The 21,674-nt window shown below is 34.7% G+C and overlaps 2 protein-coding genes across 4 annotated transcripts in view; one reads left to right on the forward strand and one right to left on the reverse strand.

The window, feature by feature from the left end:
* The window catches only part of LOC133655174 (ankycorbin-like), a 63,256-nt gene extending 54,882 nt beyond the window's left edge, over positions 1-8,374 (reverse strand). The window contains exons 1-3 of one of the 3 annotated variants that reach the window (XM_062055118.1): positions 8,324-8,374; positions 8,096-8,238; positions 3,465-3,536 (exon numbers count right to left, since the gene is read on the reverse strand). In XM_062055118.1, coding sequence (XP_061911102.1) covers positions 3,465-3,500 — 36 coding nt within the window. In that variant the 5' untranslated portion in view covers positions 3,501-3,536; positions 8,096-8,238; positions 8,324-8,374. Of the gene's footprint in view, positions 1-3,464; positions 3,537-8,095; positions 8,239-8,304 lie in introns of all 3 variants that reach the window. The other 2 variants (XM_062055119.1, XM_062055120.1) reach the window with 2 other exon arrangements.
* A 5,799-nt stretch (positions 8,375-14,173) lies between these two features.
* scarb2c (scavenger receptor class B, member 2c) overlaps positions 14,174-21,674 on the forward strand; it is a 33,687-nt gene continuing 26,186 nt past the window's right edge. Inside the window, exons 1-4 of the mRNA XM_062057036.1 lie at positions 14,174-14,367; positions 16,199-16,356; positions 17,460-17,604; positions 17,676-17,867. Of these exons, the coding sequence (XP_061913020.1) occupies positions 14,248-14,367; positions 16,199-16,356; positions 17,460-17,604; positions 17,676-17,867 (615 nt within the window). The 5' untranslated portion in view covers positions 14,174-14,247. The remainder of the gene's footprint in view (positions 14,368-16,198; positions 16,357-17,459; positions 17,605-17,675; positions 17,868-21,674) is intronic.

A 21,674-nucleotide genomic window follows, 5' to 3' on the forward strand; every position in this document is an offset into this window, starting at 1 on the left:
CACATACAACAACGTAATATATGTCATATATCACATACAACAATGTAATATATGTCATATATCACATACAACAATGTAATAGATGTCATATAACACATACAACAATGTAATAGATGTCATATATCACATACAACCCTGTAATAGATGTCATATATCACATACAACAATGTAATATATGTCATATATCACATACAACAATGTAATATATGTCATATATCACATACAACAATGTAATAGATGTCATATATCACATACAACAATGTAAAAGATGTCATATATCACATACAACAATGTAATATACGTCATATAACACATACAACAATGTAATATATGTCATATATCACATACAACAATGTAATAAATGTCGTGTATCACATACAACAATGTAATATATGTCATATATCACATACAACCATGTAATAGATGTCATATATCACATACAACAATGTAATAGATGTCATATATCAATGTAATATATGTCATATATCACATACAACAATGTAATAGATATCATATATCACATACAACAACGTAATGTCATATATCACATACAACGTAATAGATGTCATATATCACATACAACAATGTAATATATGTCATATATCACATACAACAATGTAATAGATGTCATATATCACATACAACAATGTAATATATGTCATATATCACATACAACCCTGTAATAGATGTCATAGATCACATACAACAACGTAATATGTCATATATCACATACAACAATGTAATAGATGTCATATATCACATACAACAACGTAATATGTCATACATCACATACAACAATGTAATAGATGTCATATGTCACAACAATGTAATAGATGTCATATATCACATACAACAATGTAATATATGTCATATATCACATACAACCCTGTAATAGATGTCATATCACATACAACAACGTAATATATGTCATATATCACATACAACAATGTAATATATGTCATATATCACATACAACAATGTAATAGATGTCATATAACACATACAACAATGTAATAGATGTCATATATCACATACAACCCTGTAATAGATGTCATATATCACATACAACAATGTAATATATGTCATATATCACATACAACAATGTAATATATGTCATATATCACATACAACAATGTAAAAGATGTCATATATCACATACAACAATGTAATATACGTCATATAACACATACAACAATGTAATATATGTCATATATCACATACAACAATGTAATACATGTCGTGTATCACATACAACAATGTAATATATGTCATATATCACATACAACCATGTAATAGATGTCATATATCACATACAACAATGTAATAGATGTCATATATCAATGTAATATATGTCATATATCACATACAACAATGTAATAGATATCATATATCACATACAACAACGTAATGTCATATATCACATACAACGTAATAGATGTCATATATCACATACAACAATGTAATATATGTCATATATCACATACAACAATGTAATAGATGTCATATATCACATACAACAATGTAATATATGTCATATATCACATACAACCCTGTAATAGATGTCATAGATCACATACAACAACGTAATATGTCATATATCACATACAACAATGTAATAGATGTCATATATCACATACAACAACGTAATATGTCATACATCACATACAACAATGTAATAGATGTCATATGTCACAACAATGTAATAGATGTCATATATCACATACAACAATGTAATATATGTCATATATCACATACAACCCTGTAATAGATGTCATATATCACATACAACAATGTAATAGATGTCATATATCACATACAACAATGTAATAGATGTCATATATAACATACAACAATGTAATAGATGTCATATATCACATACAACAATGTAATATACGTCATATAACACATACAACAATGTAATATATGTCATATATCACATACAACAATGTAATACATGTCGTGTATCACATACAACAATGTAATAGATGTCATATATCACATACAACCATGTAATAGATGTCATATATCACATACAACAATGTAATAGATGTCATATATCACATACAACAATGTAATAGATATCATATATCACATACAACAACGTAATATGTCATATATCACATACAATGTAATAGATGTCATATATCACATACAACAACGTAATATGTCATATATCACATACAACAATGTAATAGATGTCATATATCACATACAACAACGTAATATGTCATATATCACATACAACAATGTAATAGATGTCATATATCACATACAACAACGTAATATGTCATATATCACATACAACAATGTAATAGATGTCATATATCACATACAAGAACGTAATATGTCATACATCACATACAACAACGTAATATATGTCATATATCACATACAACAATGTAATAGATGTCATATATCACATACAACAATGTAATAGATATCATATACCCCATACAACAACGTAATAGATGTCATACAGTATATCACATACAACAATGTAATACATGTCATATCACATACAACAATGTAATACATGTCATACATCACATACAACAACGTAACATTAAGGAGGACAGGACACAAATGTACCTATGTGAGCTACATGCTAGCGTTACACATGTTAACATCATGCCAGTTAAGCATATCCACAGAAGAAAAACATAATGATCAAACTTACAACTCATACTACGTTTCTAACTAACTGACAGATAGTTGGCTGCATCTGAGGAAGTGTAGCGAAGCCTGCTTTTTACACACACCGTTCAAGCCTCATCTGTGGACATAGTGTAAAAAGTGGAGTGTCGATTACAAGGAAGTGGTTGATGAGTATAATACATGACATCATGTAAAATGATGTCCCACGGGGGAGTCTTAAGATGGTTGTCATGACTACCGCTGAGTAAAAGACTTCAAGTACTGCTAACAAGCCTCAAGAAGGTGATGTGATCACGTCCTGTAAACACGCTCGACTCTAATCCTCCACTTAAACTCCCTCTTCAAGCCTCAATCTGCCGGAAACTTCCAGACCTTCCCTGTCATGGCGGTGACAGCAGATGAGTCCCACTTCCTGTGCGTGTACAAAACGTCGCACCCTGGAACAAGACGGCTTCCTACTCTGCAGGATACTAAATGTCCAACTGCTGCAGACCTCCAGCACAGCCACAGTGTGGTTATTGTTAAGTGCGAGACAGAAAGTATGGTTTGTGTGCTGGCCGCGCTCACGCCATAAATCACGGCTTCTCCGACCTCGTCTGTCAACCCTGACCTCAACTTTGTGGAGGTGCGAACCTTCTCATGGCAGCCACCGACAAGGCACGCCATCTTTCCCCAGCATGCAGCCTATTGGGATTGTTATTATTATGATTCAAAAGCCTCTGGCTCAATTTGCAAAAGATCAATCATCGGCGGGGAGGGCGTGTCATCAATCCGCCTGCTGAGTCAGCAGCATTTGTTTTAGTACTTACATCAGTTTTCCTGAATTTGGCTTTTAGGCTCTTCATGTTCGGTCTAGTCCATGTAGTCGCTCACGCTCACAGCTGGAGAAGGAGACAAATGAAAACCCACGTTGAAGCGCCACACGACTTTCTGCAACATACTTTTATCAAGTCAAACCAGGTCAATGAGGGAACGTCGCAATGTCACACTTACAAGCAGGAAGAACAATCTGAAAATTACTTTTAAAACATAATTAATCACAGTTACTTGTTACTTTACCAAAAAAAGTATTTGAATTACTCACGGAATTACTCTTTAATACATGTGATTAATTACTAGAGAAAGTAATTAATGTGTCGCTTGAAAAAAAAATTAAACAAAAAAAAGAGACGTTTCATGAGAGCAGAGCTTGTGTGTGCCTTTAAAATGCAGTGACGTCAGCGAGAGAGCATGTTTGTTAGCTTAGCAGCAGGCGTTTGATTCTGTTGAGTCGGATTGTGTCACCTCTGGTAAAGAACGAGATTAAATGTGCTCCCAACGCTGTAGTCTCCTTGTCCAAAAAAACGGGATATTGTAGGATTGCGCTTTAATCATTGACGTGTTGTTCATTATTCCTTCACAGTAGTAGCAGTGTGTGCATGTTGTTTGCTGTGGGATGTTGCCTTCTTCTATTTGATATCAAGTTCAATTTAGTGTGCTGCTTGTTACTTCCTGTATTGTGCTTCTGACGCTGTCATGTTGACATACAACCACGTCAAAAGTAGCGTGCCACGTTTGTGTGTATATATATATATATATATATATATATATATATATATATATATATATATATATATATATATATATATATATATATATATATATATATATATACATATATATATATATATGTATATATATATACAGTGTTTCCCCCAGAAAATGTGTTAGTTAAGGTGGTGACTCTCCAGGGGGAGGGGACCGGGGAAGTGGGTGGGTGGGTGTAAGGATCGGTGTAATTCGGCCTGTCGCCATCACCTCTCCATCTCGTCGCTGCCACCACAGCCTGGGGGGGGCAATAGACTACAGACTGCGGTTAAGTAGGCCGGCTTCGTCGCGTGAAGAAGCCTACAACTTTTGGTTGTGTTTTCCGCTCCATTTGCTGAATGGCGATATACGATATATATCTCGATATTTTTTCCGTAAAGTAAAAAAAAAACAGTCCTAGTTACCTGATATACTAAGTACGTCATTACTATGACTTAGTAATTTACGAAGTCAAAATAATGACAAAATAATGGCATACCAAGTCAAAATAATGACTTAAAAAGTCAAATTAATGACTTGCTGTAAGTAAGCGTTTGCAATAAGCGTTTGAAAGAAAGAGTTAAAAGTGGGGCTACATGCTGACATATGTTCAACTCATCATGCTTAATTTATTACAGCATTTGGAAAGCCTGTAGTTGATTTTTATTATGTAAATGTTATATTTTTATTAACATGTGATAGAAGGGACCCTGCCATTCAAAACTAAGCTGCTACATTCCTAATGATTAATGTAACTATAGCTGAAAAAAATAGTACAATAGCAATAGGAGAGACTATTCATCCCTGAACACCATGGAGTTCATGTAGGCTTTATGATGCAGTTACATTATTATGTGATTTAGGGCTATATAAATAAACATTGATTGATTGATTGATTGATATCAACTATCAGAGACAGAAACTATTCATTTAACATAATGTCCTTTTTTGCTGCTTCAACACAGCTCAATCAACACAGAAAAAGTTCAAGTGAAATAACGTAGTTGTTAACTGTAGGTCAATAATGCTTGTCTTTCTCTCAGACAGACAGGGCTTTGTTGTCCGTAACACACACGCATGCACGCAGGCACACACTGTACGGTGAGCTAACGTTGCTAAAAGCTAATTAGCCTTCACCTCAAACACTGCGAGCGAGCTGAGCTGCCGCTTATGTTTCTAGGACGTCAACGGGCTAATAGTGATGTTACTAGTAGTTGACTTGGAAGTGTTTATTATAATTTGGGGAGAGTCCGCTGCATTATGCTCACCTGCTAAACACCTTTCTGCTCATCCCACCGTCTCTCCTCTCTGCCTGCCTGAGCACTGACTCCATGTGCTCTGAATACGCACTGCTGATTGGCTGTTACATGCGCTCTGAATACGCACTGCTGATTGGCTGTTACCGCACTGAATACGCACTGCTGATTGGCTGTTATATATATTGATGTTTACTATTTAGACAGAAAAATACATTCTTTTTTTCCATTAAAAAAAATAAAAAAATCTAAATAATTATCGATACCGGCTGATATAAGACGGAAATACATATTAATTTTTAAAATTTAGACAGAAAAATATATTTAATTGTTTTCTATTTAGACGGAAAAATATATTATTTTTTCCATTTAGACAGAAAAACATATTCCTTTTTTTTACATTTAGACAGAAAAATATTTTCCTTTTTTCTATTCAAACAGAAAAATATATTCCTTTTTTTCTATTCAAACAGAAAAATATATTCCTTTTTTTCATTTCGACAGAAAAATATATTCTTTTTTTTACATTCAGACAGAAAAATATATTCTTTTTTTCGAATTAGACAGAAACATATATTGATGTTTTCTATTTGGACAGAAAAATACATTCTTTTTTTTTCATAAAAAAAAAATTTTTAAAATCTAAATAATTATCGATACCAGCTGATAAAAGACGGAAATACATATTCCTTTTTAAAATTTAGACAGAAAAATATATTTAATTGTTTTCTATTTAGACGGAAAGATATATTATTTTTTCCATTTAGACAGAAAAACATATTCCTTTTTTTTTTACATTTAGACAGAAAAACATATTCCTTTTTTCTATTCAAACAGAAAAATATATTCCTTTTTTTCATTTCGACAGAAAAATATATTCTTTTTTTTTACATTCCGACAGAAAAATATATTCATATTTTCCAATTAGACAGAAAAATATATTGATGTTTTCTATTTAGACAGAAAAATACATTCTTTTTTTTTCATTAAAAAAATAAAAAAATCTAAATAATTATCGATACCGGCTGATATAAGACGGAAATACATATTCATTTTTTAAATTTAGACAGAAAAACATATTCCTTTTTTTTACATTTAGACAGAAAAATATTTTCCTTTTTTCTATTCAAACAGAAAAATATATTCCTTTTTTTCTATTCAAACAGAAAAATATATTCCTTTTTTTCATTTCGACAGAAAAATATATTCTTTTTTTTATATTCAGACAGAAAAATATATTATTTTTTTCGAATTAGACAGAAAAATATATTGATGTTTTCTATTTAGACAGAAAAATACATTATTTTTTTCCAAAAAAAAATTATAATAATCTAAATAATTATCAATACCGGTTGATATAAGACGGAAATACATATTCATTTTTAAAATTTAGACAGAAAAACATATTCCTTTTTTTTACATTAGACAGAAAAATATTTTCCTTTTTTCTATTCAAACAGAAAAATATATTCCTTTTTTTCATTTTGACAGAAAAATATATTCTTTTTTTTACATTCCGACAGAAAAATATATTGATGTTTTCCATTTAGAAAGAAAAATGCATTCTTTTTTTTCCATAAAAAAAATAAAAAAATCTAAATAATTATCGATACCGACTGATATAAGACGGAAATACATATTAATTTTATAAATTTAGACAGAAAAATATACTAATTGTTTCCAATCAGACAGAAAAATATATTGATGTTTTCTATTTAGACGGAAAAATCTATTATTTTTTCCATTTAGAGAGAAAAACATATTCCTTTTTTTTTACATTTAGACAGAAAAATATTTTCCTTTTTTCTATTCAAACAGAAAATATATTCTTTTTTTTCATTTCGACAGAAAAATATTCTTTTTTTTTACATTCCGACAGAAAAATATATACATTTTTTCCAATTAGACAGAAAAATATATTGATGTTTTCTATTTAGACAGAATTTTTTTTTTTTCCATAAAAACTATAAAAAAATCTAAATAATTATCAATACCGGCTGATATAAGACGGAAATACATATTCATTTTTAAAATTCAGACAGAAATATATATATTCCTTTTTTCTATTTAAACAGAAAAATATATTCCTTTTTTTTCATTTCGACAGAAAAATATTCTTTTTTTTACATTCCGACAGAAAAATATATTAATTTTTTCCAATTAGACAGAAAAATATATTGATGTTTTCTATTTAGACAGAAAAATATATATTTTTTTTTTCCATAAAAATAATTTAAAAATCTAAATAATTATCGATACCGGCTGATATACAAACATTTACATCCTGATACGGTTTCCAGCCATAATGTCAGGCTCCATGTTTGACCCTGGAACAGACCAATTTGACTATTTCCTTTGGGAAAACTTGCTTTCAAACTATTATTTGTATGGTTGCTCCTGACTTGTTACAGCATTTAGAGACGTCATTTTGACATGGACATTACTAGCAGACATGAAGGGCTGCAAAAAAGTTAGTTAGTTGTCTAGTTAGTTAGTGAGTTAGTTAGTTAGTAGGTTGTTGCATGGTCCCAGTTAGCAGTGTCAATGAAGTGTTTAGGTGCTTGATGAGCAAGCAAATGCAGCAGACATTCCACATGTGAAATAATGTCCTTACTTACTTTGCCTCCTTTTGGACAGGAATCGCAGAAGGGCTGGAATCTCTTTTTGGAACCACACAAAAAAAAAAGAAGCGGATTAGCCAACAAACAAAGCTGCTGCTTTGGGGCAACGATGATGTTGTTGTGCCGCGTGTGAAGATGCACTAAGAAAGAAAGAGATGGAAAAAACAATAAAGAAAGGAGGAGAAAAGAACAAAGTGCTAGCTTACATCAAGTCTGCTAGCTTACTTTACTAACTTATGCTGTTCATCATGCTCTCTCTCTCTCTCTCTCTCTCTCTCCCGCTCTCCTCGCTCCACCAACACTCCATCCCGCTGTGACGTCACAGCAGTGCCTGCTGCGGGTGAGCGATACTGCACATTTTGTTATCGATGCGATACCGAGTCACCACGGTACGTTCATGCCAACACTGGCACTGATATCGATACTCGTTACTTGAAATTTCATATATATATATATATATATATATATATATATATATATATATATATATATATGTACAGTATATACATAGCTTGTGGATGGCTACCAAAAGCGGCTTATCGCAGTGAAACTCACCAAGGGACATGTAACCAAATATTAACATTGCTGTATGTATACTTTTGACCCAGCAGATTTGGTCATATTTTCAGTAGACCCATAATAAATTCATAAAAGAACCAAACTTCATGAATGGTTTTTTTGTGACCAAAAAGTATGTGCTCTAGAGGCTACACTAGAGCAATTCAATGTGATTATCTTGTGTGATGACTGTATTATGATGTTAGTATATATTTGATAGTATATATCTGTATCATGAATCAATTTAAGTGGACCCCGACTTAAACAAGTTGAAAAACGTATTCGGGTGTTACCATATAGTGGTCAATTGTACGGAATATGTACTTCACTGTGCAACCTACTAATAAAAGTCTCAATCAATCAATAGTCCCCAACCTTTTTGTAGCTGGGGACCGGTCAATACTTGAAAATATGTGGACCGGGGGGGGGGGATATTATTTTATTTTTATTTTTTTTCATAAAGCAATACAATCATGTGTGCTTACGGACTGTATCCCTGCAGACTGTATTGATCTATATTGATATATAATGTATATATTGTGTTTTTCATGTTGATTTAATTTTTTTTTTAAAACATATATATATATATATATATATATATATATATATATATTTATTTATTTATTTCTTGAGCGGCCCGGTACCAATCGGTCCGCGGACCGATACCGGGCCGCTCAAGAAATAAACTTTTTTTTATTTTTTTTTTTTTTTATTTTTTTTAAATTAAACCAACATAAAAAACACTATATATACATTATATATCAATATAGATCAATACCGCGGCCCGGTACCAATCAGTCCGCGGACAGGTACCGGGCCGCGGACAGGTACCGGGCCGCAGACAGGTACCGGGCCGCAGACAGGTACCGGGCCGCGGCCCGGTGGTTGGGGACCACTGTAGATAAATGCTTAAAAATGTAATATCGGAAATTCTTGGTATCATTTTTTTTTATTATCGGTATCGGGTTTTTTTTGTTTGTTTTGGGTTTTTTTAAATTAAATCAACATAAAAAATACAAGATACACTTACAATTAGTGCACCAACCCAAAAAAACTCCCTTCCCCATTTACACCCATTCACACTCATTCACACAAAAGGGTTGTTTATTTCTGTTATTAATGTTCTGGTTCCTACATTATATATCAATATATATCAATACAGTCTGCAAGGGATACAGTCCGTAAGCACACATGATTGTGCGTGCTGCTGCTCCACTAATAGTACTAACCTTTAACAGTTAATTTTACTCATTTTCATTAATTACTAGTTTCTATGTAACTGTTTTTATATTGTTTTACTTTCTTTTTTATTCAAGAAAATGTTTTGAATTGATTTATCTTATTTTATTTTATTATTATTTTTAAAAAGGACCTTATCTTCACCATACCTGGTTGTCCAAATTAGGCATAATAATGTGTTAATTCCACGACTGTATATATCGGTATCGGTTGATGTCGGTATCGGTAATTAAAGAGTTAGACAATATCGGAATATCGGATATCTGCAAAATGCCATTATCGGGCATCCCTAATGTGCTCCAATCACTCTATCACAAAAAAAAAATAAGAGTTGTAGAAATTATTTGGAAACTCAAGACAGCCATGACGTCATGTTCTTTACAAGTGTATGTAAACATTTGACCACGACTGTAAATAGTCATGAAAATGAAGAAAACACATTGAATAAGGAGAAGGTATGTCCAAACTTCTGGCCTGTACTGACATCACATGGACAAAGATAAGACCTTCTGGAGGAAAGTTCTGTGGTCAGATGAAACAAAAATGGAGCTGTTTGGCCGCAATACCCAGCAATATGTTTGGACGAGAGAAGGTGAGGCCTTTAATCCCAGGAACACCACTCCTACCGTCAAGCATGGTGGTGGTAGTATTATGCTCTGGGCCTGTTTTGCTGCCAATGGAACTGCTGCTTTACAGAGAGTAAATGGGACAATGAAAAAGGAGGATTACCTCCAAATTCTTCAAGACAACCTAAAATCATCAGCCCGGAGGTTGGGTCTTGGGCGCAGTTGGGTGTTCCAACAGGACAATGACCCCCAAACATACGTCAAAAGTGGTAAAGGAATGGCTAAATCAGGCTAGAAGTAAGGTTTTAGAATGACCTTCCCACAGTCCTGACTTAAACGTGTGGACAATGCTGAAGAAACAAATCCATGTCAGAAAACTAACAAATTTAGCTGAACTGCACCAATTTTGTCAAGAGAAGTGGTCAAAAAATCAACCAGAAGTTTGTGGATGGCTACCAAAAGCGCATTATTGCAGTGATAGAGTGATTGGAGCACATACTTGTTGGTCACAAAAAAAAACATTCATGAAGTTTGCTTCTTTTATGAATTTATTATGGGTCTACTGAAAATGTGACCAAATGTGCTGGGTCAAAAGTATACATACAGCAATGTTAATATTTGCTTACATGTCCCATGGTGAGTTTCACTGCAATAAGGTGCTTTTGGTAGCCATCCACAAGCTTCTGCTTGAATTTTTGACCACTCCTCTTGACAAAATTGGTGCAGTTCAGCTAAGTTTGTGTCACGACGGGGTTTTCGCTTACTGCGGGGTCGTTCTCCCAGGAAGGCAAACGGATGACTCCGGACAGGACTTGCAGGTAGGAACATGATTTAATTTTAAGAAACACTCAACGAGGTACAAAACAGAAAACAACCCGAAGGCAAGCGTGCCTACCGCACGCGGAAGCTAAGGCCAAAACTTAGGACATGAAACTATAGACATGAACCTCACGAAACTGTGGCATGAAACAACTAACATTAACTATTGCATAGAACCAACACGAAACTGTGGCATGAAACCAATGATGACGCTAGAACGACTGACTGGCAAAGGCAGGCTTAAATAGTCCTCTGATTAGAAGCAGGTGCGCATCCCGAACACCAGAGGCAGGTGAAAATCATAAGTAGCCATGGTAAATAAAACCAACTCAGGTGTCAAACAAAAACTAAAAGAGTCAAAAACTAACAGAACAGAACAAAAACATGATCCAGACCACAGATCATGACAATTTGTTGGTTTTCTGACATGGACTTGTTTCTTCAGCATTGTCCACACGTTTAAGTCAGGACTTTGGGAAGGTCATTCTAAAACCTTCATTCTAGCCTGATTTAGCCATTCCTTTACCACTTTTGACGTGTGTTTGGGGTCATTGTCCTGTTGGAACACCCAACTGCGCCCAAGACCCAACCTCCGGGCTGATGATTTTAGGTTGTCTTGAAGAATTTGGAGGTAATCCTCCTTTTTCATTGTCCCATTTACTCTCTGTAAAGCATCAGTTCCATTGGCAGCAAAACAGGCCCAGAGCATAATACTACCACCACCATGCTTAACGGTGGGCGTGGTGTTCCTAGGATTAAAGGCCTCACCTTCTCTCCTCCAAACCTATTGCTGGGTATTGTGGCCAAACAGCTCAATTTTTGTTAAATCTGACCACAGAACTTTCCTCCAGATTGATTGATTGATTGAGACTTTTATTAGTAGGTTGCACAGTGAAGTACATATTCCGTACAATTGACCACTAAATGGTAACACCCGAATAAGTTTTTCAACTTGTTTAAGTCGGGGTCCGCTAAGGTCAGAAGGTCTAATCTTTGTCCATGTGATGTCAGTACAGGCCAAAAGTTTGGACACGCCTTCTCTTCATTCAATGTGTTTTCTTTATTTTCATGACTATTTACATTGTAGATTGTCACTGAAGGCATCACAACTATGAATGAACACACGTGGAGTTATGTACTTAACACAAAAAGGTGAAAAAAACGGAAAACATGTTTTATATTCTAGTTTCTTCAAAATAGCCACCCTTTGCTCTAATTACTGCTTTGCACACTCTTGGCATTCTCTCGATGAGCTTCAAGCACACCTGTGAAGTGAAAACCATTTCAGGTGACTACCTTTTGAAGCTCATCGAGAGAATGCCAAGAGTGTGCAAAGCAGTAATCAGAGCAAAAGGTGGCTATTTTGAAGGAACTAGAATATAAAACAGGTTTTCAGTTATTTCACCTGTTTTTTGTTAACTCCACATGTGTTCATTCATAGTTTTGATGCCTTCAGTGACAATCTACAATGTAAATAGTAATAAAAATACAGAAAACGCATTCAATGAGAAGGTGTGTCCAAACTTTTGGCCTGTACTGTACATGCAATATAACAATATGATATTCAAGGTTCATAATGTTTGCTTGTATTTAAAAAAAATAAAAATAGAGATGTTGTCTTAATTTCTGCGCTTCAATTACATCAATGGCACGGTTCTGAGAGTTGTTTATAAAGATGAAGCTTAGTTAGTCATTTGGAGCGCAAATAAATATGTGACTATTTGCTCCGGTAAAGTTTTTGAGCCTTACTTTTTTCAAAGTTAAAAGTCTCATCTCGCTCAAACACGCCCACAGCCAAGAGCTCTCTTTTTCCCACCAGTCCCACACGTGTGGCCTTCACAATTACATTGCTTTGTGTCCAACAAAAAAAATGGATGACACTTTTTTAGAATGTTGATTAATATTCCTATCAATGGCAGTAAAAGTGTTGTGGTCAGTGAGGACCATTGTGTGGCTTTAATGCGCAGCTATCAATATGATGAATGACCATGTTGTTTTTGTTATGGAGGGAGGGGCCCCGATGACTAGTCTTGCCTCAGGCCCCCAAATGACTAAATACACAAATAGGTTTGTACATGTTTATCTCTTAGCTTCACGCTGCAACTGCAAACATGTTTTAATGCAAGCAGCAACGTGCCACAGCTGTAAAATTGTGTTGCTCTGATGTGGGAAGATAGTCTCACAATATGTCATTAAAAAGATAAAATAACTATTAAGACACTGACATCTAGTGGAAAATATTTTTACTGCACATAAAAAAAACTTTCACCATTAGATTAAAGATTAAAGATTAAAGTACCAATGATTGTCACACACACACTAGGTGTGGTGAAATTTGTCCTCTGCATTTGATCCATGCCCTTGATCACCCCTTGGGAGGTGAGGCTTGTGAAGGTTCGCCCATCAAGCACTAATTATAAACAATTATTTCATTAAATATTAACAGCAACACAATTATTTGAGGTACATTAGAAAGATAGAGACAAGGGCTCTAAAACAAACACCTGTGATGAAAAACGTAAATCCATAGATGGTAAATTATCAAAAATCTTATTCATACTAATTTGTTCGATATAAGATTAGTGTAAGTTAAATGTAACACTTTTAAAGCCGATGTTTTTTAGCCGAAAAAACAAATGGTCGCCGTTAGACGAAACCGAAAGTTAGTTGAAGGGAACTATCTGATTCCAGGCATGAGGAAAATGGGATTTACAACAAAAGCACCGGCAAGATGTATTTATTTATCTGTTTATTTTCCTTCCGTTTATTTTTTTCAATGTTTTATTTGTGTTGTTCCTTGTCTTTCCGGACTTCCACGTAAAGTTGTTTAAAAAAAAAAATAATAATAATAATAAAAGATTCCGGAAGTCAACGCACCTACGTCACTTCCGGGAATAGCAAAACAAACAGGACCGTCACAGGGGCGTTGGTGACATTTTGGCGACTCTTGTCCTGCGTGGCTCCATCATGCTAAAGCCGTGTATTGTTTACGCCACGGGGTTCTTTTCCTTCGTCTTCCTCGTCGTGGGCATTTCACTGGCCTTGACCAACGTCTTTCCAGGTCTTGCGCAGTCAGAGGCGAAAAGGGTAAGCAAACAAACCTTTCCTTCATATGTTGGCTAACCAGATACGATTTTGGATGACAGCTAGCTCATTTATGAATAAAAACATTTTAAAGTTGGGGAATAAAGTTCAATACTGTACGAAAACAACAACAACACTGCACCATTTTCTTAAAGTAAACAAAGTGCAGCTCTTAACTCCTTTATTATTATTTTTTCCATTTATTGATTTATTTCCGGCAATGACATAAAAAAGTACAAAGTTGACAACACATAATAATATAAATTAATGTAGTGCAAAAGGTAATGTACAGTATGTAATGCATGATTGTCCAGTTTTGCCTGAAAGGGAGTGGGAAGAAGATACATTTATTTAATCTAGGGCTGCAACTAACAACTAATTTGATAATCGATTCATCTGTTGATTATTACTTCGATTAATCGATTAATAATCGGATAAAAGAGACAAACTACATTTCTATCCTTTCCAGTATTTTATTGGAAAAAAAACAGCATACTGGCACCATACTTATTTTGATTATTGTTTCTCAGCTGTTTGTAAATGTTGCAGTTTATAAATAAAGGTTTATGAAAAAAAAAAAAAAAAAAGTAGCCTCTGCGCATGCGCATAGCATAGATCCAACGAATCGATGAGTAAATTAATCGCCAACTATTTTTATAATCGATTTTAATCGATTAGTTGTTGCAGCCCTAATTTAATCCCGCCCCCAGTTCTCCATTCAGTGATGAGTTTCACTCTTACTTTGTTCAAGGATTATATTACTGATGTTGTATCATAGTGGCATTACCACAGGTAACAATAATTATTACACTGTAACAATCATTTGTATCAACAATGTAGGAATAATGAATATACCAACAATGGTAATAGACAACATAGCAATAATGGTAATAGACAACATAGCAATAATGGTAATAGACAACATAACAATAATGGTAAGGAAACATTGAGCACATGTTAACACTTTGAGACAGAGTACAACTGCAGGTCAAATTAAAGACCCTCATCTCTATATTTGAACCAGACCCCATGTTTGGACCAGAAGTGTTCAAAGTGCACCCCGGGGGTCATTTGCATATTTTAAAAAAATGCTATAATGCACACACAAAAAATTGTTGAATTAATTACTGACCTATTTAAGGCTCTTTACATCAAATATTCCACTTAGAATTAAAAAATATGTTTTCTCTGACAAAGGGGCAGTACACAAAAAAATCATGAATAGATAATAACTTCTAATCCAGGGTCAATTGAAAGATTTAAATGTTGAAAGTAAAAAATAATTTTCAACACTTTTGTGAGTCTTTGTATCCCTCTGCCATTGCTCAAAAAATCATAATAAATCAAAACCAACGTTGTTATGAATTATTTACCTATTTAAGGCTCCAATTACTCACATCAAATATTACATTTTGAAATCTGGCTTATTTTATGTGTTTGCCATAGAATAAATGGTTTTCTTTGACAAAAAGGGCATTAAACATTTGTATTTACCTTCATATCGACAGACCGATCTGAAGTTGAAATATATATATAACTTAGTTTTAACATTTTTATGGCTGAGACCCTTCCAGGTCCCAGGGGCCAAACTTGAGGGGAGCCCTAAAGGTTAAAAAATACATATCTTTTGAGTAAGAGACATATCAAAATGGCCCCTAAATGCTGACATTTTTCAATGTGAGTGGATTGGAAAAGTTATTTTCTGAGCGGTGCAGGGGCCTACGTGGAACATGACCTGTAAATCACATGCTCCCACTTTCAGCTCAGTCAGCAGCAACTCGACTTCTTGCACGGAATTGCACATTTGTACACGCTTTTACTACACCTCAAACAGGAAGTGGTGTTGCGCAATGGCACGGTGGCGTTTGACGCCTGGGAGAATCCGCCGGCCCCCATCTACATGCAGTTTTATTTCTTCAATCTGACCAACCCCCTGGAGGTGCTGGACGGGGAGAGGCCTGCAGTGGTGGAGATTGGACCGTACACGTACAGGTGCAACTGCTCATTTGACTATTTGGGGGGGGGGTTTGCCTTCCGTTCACAATCCTTACGGAAGACAAAAACACACATGCATTCTAACTTGTAAATAAAGGCTAGCAAAAGTCAGCTAACAATGTAGCTAATAGAAGTTCTCTAAATAACATCCAAAAACTTCCATCAGTTGACACTAGTAAAAAGTCGTTGTCGCAATTGTTGGATATGACATTAAAGCATAACCAAGCATGCATCACTATAGCTCTTCTCTCAAAGTAGGTGTACTGTCACCACCTGTCACATCGCGTCCTGACTTATTTTGACTTTTTTGCGGTTTTCCTGTGTGTAGTGTTTTAGTCCTTGTCTTGCGCTCCTATTTTGGTAGCTTTTTCTCTTTTTTTGGTATTTTCCTGTTGCAGTTTCATGTCTTCCTTTGAGCGATATTTCCCGAATCTACTTTTTTTTTTAGCAATCGAGAATACTTCAGTTGTTTTTATCCTTCTTTGCGGGGACATTGTTGATTGTCATGTCATGTTCGGATGTACATTGTGGACGCCGTCTTTGCTCCACAGTAAGTCTTTGCTGTCGTCCAGCATTCTGTTTTTGTTGACTTTGTAGCCAGTTCGGTTTTAGTTGCGTTCTGCATAGCCTTCCCTAAGCTTCAATGCCTTTTCTTAGGGGAACGCACTTTTTGTTTATTTTTGGTTTAAGCATTCGACACCTTTTTACCTGCACACTCCCTCCCGCTGTTTCCGACATCTACAAAGCAATTAGCTACCGGCTGCCACCTACTGATATGGAAGAGTATTACACGGTTACTCTGCCGAGCTCTAGACAGCACCGACCACTCAACAACAACACATCATTTGCAGACTATAATTACTGGTTTGGTAGATAATCTCCCACGGCACACCAGGCTGTATCTCACAGCACACTAGTGTGCTGCGGCACAGTGGTTGAAAAACACTGGTTTAGATCAACACCTGCTTCGTTCTGTAGCAGCTGGTGAAAAGTCTGGATGAGCACTTTGATTTCTAAAAGAGAAAAACTGTATTTATTGAGGCGTAGGAGAGGAGAGGCAACAAGGAGGAAGGTGTTGTCATGTATTACTTGAAACACAGGGAGTACCGGCCTATGGAGGAAGTGAGCTTTGACGATAACGGCACCACCGTAGCGGCCGTCAACACTAAGACCTACATATTCCAGGCCAACATGTCCCGAGGTCTGCAGACTGACCTGATCCGGACCGTCAACATCCCCGCCATGGTGAGTACACGCCCCACCCCCGTTGCCGCAGCTCATTTGTGCACTTCACCGCCTGTTTCTGTCCTCCACAGACGGTGATGGAGCGCTTCAAGGACCAGCCCTTCTTCGCCCGCCTGATCTCGGACTTCATGAGGGACAAGGAGGAGGGTCTGTTCACCACGAGGACCGTGGGACAGCTCCTGTGGGGCTACCTGGACCCGCTGCTCCAAGCTGTCCACGTGCTCAAACCTGATGTGGATCCTGTTTTTGGACTCTTCTCCAAGGTTCACACACACACACACACACACATACTGGTTATCATTTGGAATGGGGACCACGTTTTTGATCATGACTTGTGGGGACCACCTTTGTGGAGGTTGTGGAGGCATAAAAAAAATGAGGTAAAATGTCCACTGGCCAGTTAGCTCATACACGTCTTTAAATCTCTAGATTGATGAAGTCATGTGCTGATCATACTTACTGGGGACCCTGGGGAAAAAGATTTCATATGGTTCATGGGGACCAAATTTAAATAATTTTGCATAATTCACACAAATTTGTACGTGACTACTGAGGACCATTTATTTAAAAAAAAAAAAAAAAAGTTCAAATTAAATATGACATGATCCTCAGAATACAGCACTACAGCTGTCCTCTTATAGCAGGCCTGGGCAATTATTTTGACTCGGGGGCCACATTTAGAGAAAAAAAATGTGTCTGCGGGCTGGTATATCTATTTTTAGGAACACTAATACAAAACCTCACAATAATGTCTGATTGAATGCTAAAAACGTTATGACAGAGCGCCTTAAAAAACGTAATGGAATTTTAAATTTTTCTATGAAGGATAAATCACTGAATATTGACAACATATGAACGTCACACCCCCTTTCGATAGACACATTGTACAATCAAGTGAAACGCAACAAAAATGCAACAAACAGTGAAATATGAACGCGAAGGGAACAAAATAAACCCACCTACTATCTGATATATCTGATACATCACTAAGCTTTAGAACTTTGTTGTGAAAATCTCCTTCCGCGTATGTGGAAACGCTTCCCGCCCACACTGCTTGGTGCCTCGTCTGAGCTGCTGTGACGTAGATTACCATAGTAACTAATTAGATTACCATAGTAACTAATTAGATTACCATAGTAACTGGTATATCATCCAAAAGCGCAGATTCCAACCATTGAAATACTTTGTATAGTTGAATACTTAGAAAACATGACTGCACATCCTAATGGCCGCTATAGTTTCCATCTTAAAGATCTAAAAAAATGATTTGGGAATGTCCGGCGGGCCAGATTGAAAAGCTTAACGGGCCGCATGTGGCCCCCGGGCCTTAGTCTGTCTTATAGGAAGTTTCACCACTTAAATGTTAAAGCAAATCCTGTGCTCCTGCAGAGCAGCGAGTGCTGTACCAGCTACAGGCCGATGAGGGGGCTGCTGTGCAAATGTCTCACACTCAAACTAACCAGTAAACATGTTTTATGGGCCAAAGCTTAAAAATAACGTAGGCATCTTCAGAATGGATCTGACTATCATTTAAAAAGGTTTCCCTTTAGGGGACCTGTTTTTTTGTCCCCATACCGTCAGAGGTCCCCTAAAGGTGACTGTGTAAACAGAGAGTAAGCATTGCCAGAACACACACTTGTATTTCTTACCTTCTTGAGACCTCGGAAAAATGCCTACCTCTTTAGGACCACCCTTTCTAGATATATACAGATTAGTATTTGCAACATTAATAATATATACATACTATGCAAATATAAAAAAGCTTGTTGTGAAAAATGAGTTGGAATTTCACAAGAAAAACTTGGCAGTATTATGATAAAAGTTGTCATTTTACTCGAACCAAGTCAATATTTTACAAGAGAAACGGAACATTTGTACAATATTATATTGAAAGTTGGAATATTACTCAATAACAGTCGCAATTTTACCAGAAAAGCTTAACATTTTCGCAATTTTATAAAGAGTCGTAACTGTACTCGATAAAAGTCGCAATTTTACTAGAAAAGCTTAACATTTTTCGCAATTTTACAAAAAGAATCGTAACTTTACTCGACAAAAGTCGCAATTTTATAAGAAAACTTTAGCATTTTGGCAATATCATAATAATAATCGGAATTTTACCTGGCAAAAATATGACAAAAGTCATAATTTTATAAGAAAACTTAAAAATGTTGGCAATATTACAATAATAATAAAAATTTTACAAGAGAAACGGAACATTTGTGCAATATTATGTTGAAAGTTGGAATTTTACTCAACAACAGTCGCAATTTTACCAGAAAAGCTTAACATTTTCGCAATTCTATAAAAAGAGTCGTAACTTTACTCGACAAAAGTCGCAATTTTACTAGAAAAGCTTAAAATTTTTGGCAATTTTCTGAAAAGAGGCGTAACTTTACCCGACAAAAGTCACAATTTTATAAGAAAACTTTAACATTTTGGCAATATCATAATAATAATCTGAATTTTACCTGGCAAAAATATGACAAAAATCATCATTTTGTAAGAAAACTTAAAAATGTTGGCAATATTACACTAATAATCAAAATTTTACAAGAGAAACGGAACATTTGTGCAATATTATGTTGAAAGTTGGAATTTTACTCAATAACAGTCGCAATTTTACCAGAAAAGCTTAACATTTTCGCAATTCTATAAAAAGAGTCGTAACTTTACTCGACAAAAGTCGCAATTTTACTAGAAAAGCTTAAAATTTTTGGCAATTTTCTGAAAAGAGGCGTAACTTTACCCGACAAAAGTCGCAATTTTATAAGAAAACTTTAACATTTTGGCAATATCATAATAATAATCGTAATTTTACCTGGCAAAAATATGACAAAAATCATCATTTTGTAAGAAAACTTAAAAATGTTGGCAATATTACACTAATAATCAAAATTTTACAAGAGAAACGGAACATTTGTGCAATATTATGTTGAAAGTTGGAATTTTACTCAATAACAGTCGCAATTTTACCAGAAAAGCTTAACATTTTCGCAATGTTATAAAAAGAGTCGTAACTTTACTCGACAAAAGTCGCAATTTTACTAGAAAAGCTTAAAATTTTTGGCAATTTTCTGAAAAGAGGCGTAACTTTACCCGACAAAAGTCGCAATTTTATAAGAAAACTTTAACATTTTGGCAATATCATAATAATAATCGTAATTTTACCTGGCAAAAATATGACAAAAGTCATCATTTTGTAAGAAAACTTAAAAATGTTGGCAATATTTCAATAATAATCTAAATTTTACAAGAGAAACGGAACATTTGTGCAATATTATGTTGAAAGTTGCAATTTTACTCAATAACAGTCGCAATTTTACCAGAAAAGCTTAACATTTTGGGCAATTTTCTGAAAAGAGGCGTAACTTTACCCGACAAAAGTCGCAATTTTACTAGAAAAGCTTAACATTTGTGGCAATTTTCGGAAAAGAGGCATAACTTTACTCGACAAAAGTCACAATTTTATAAGAAAACTTTAGCATTTTGGCAATATCATAATAATAATCAGAATTTTACTTGGCAAAAATATGACAAAAGTCATCATTTTGTAAGAAAACTTAAAAATGTTGGCAATATTACAATAATAATAAAAATTTTACAAGAGAAACGGAACATTTGTGCAATATTAAGTTGAAAGTTGGAATTTTACTCAATAACAGTCGCAATTTTACCAGAAAAGCTTAACATTTTCGCAATTCTATAAAAAGAGTCGTAACTTTACTTGACAAAAGTCGCAATTTTACTAGAAAAGCTTAACATTTGTGGCAATTTTCTGAAAAGAGGCGTAAACTTTACTCGACAAAAGTCACAATTTTATAAGAAAACTTTAGCATTTTGGCAATATCATAATAATAATCAGAATTTTACTTGGCAAAAATATGACAAAAGTCATAATTTTGTAAGAAAACTTAAAAATGTTGGCAATATTACAATAATAATAAAAATTTTACAAGAGAAACGGAACATTTGTGCAATATTATGTTGAAAGTTGGAATTTTACTCAATAACAGTCGCAATTTTACCAGAAAAGCTTAACATTTTCGCAATTCTATAAAAAGAGTCGT

This window comes from Entelurus aequoreus, linkage group LG08, assembly GCF_033978785.1.
Source record: "Entelurus aequoreus isolate RoL-2023_Sb linkage group LG08, RoL_Eaeq_v1.1, whole genome shotgun sequence".
Classification (NCBI taxonomy): Eukaryota; Metazoa; Chordata; class Actinopteri; order Syngnathiformes; family Syngnathidae; genus Entelurus; species Entelurus aequoreus.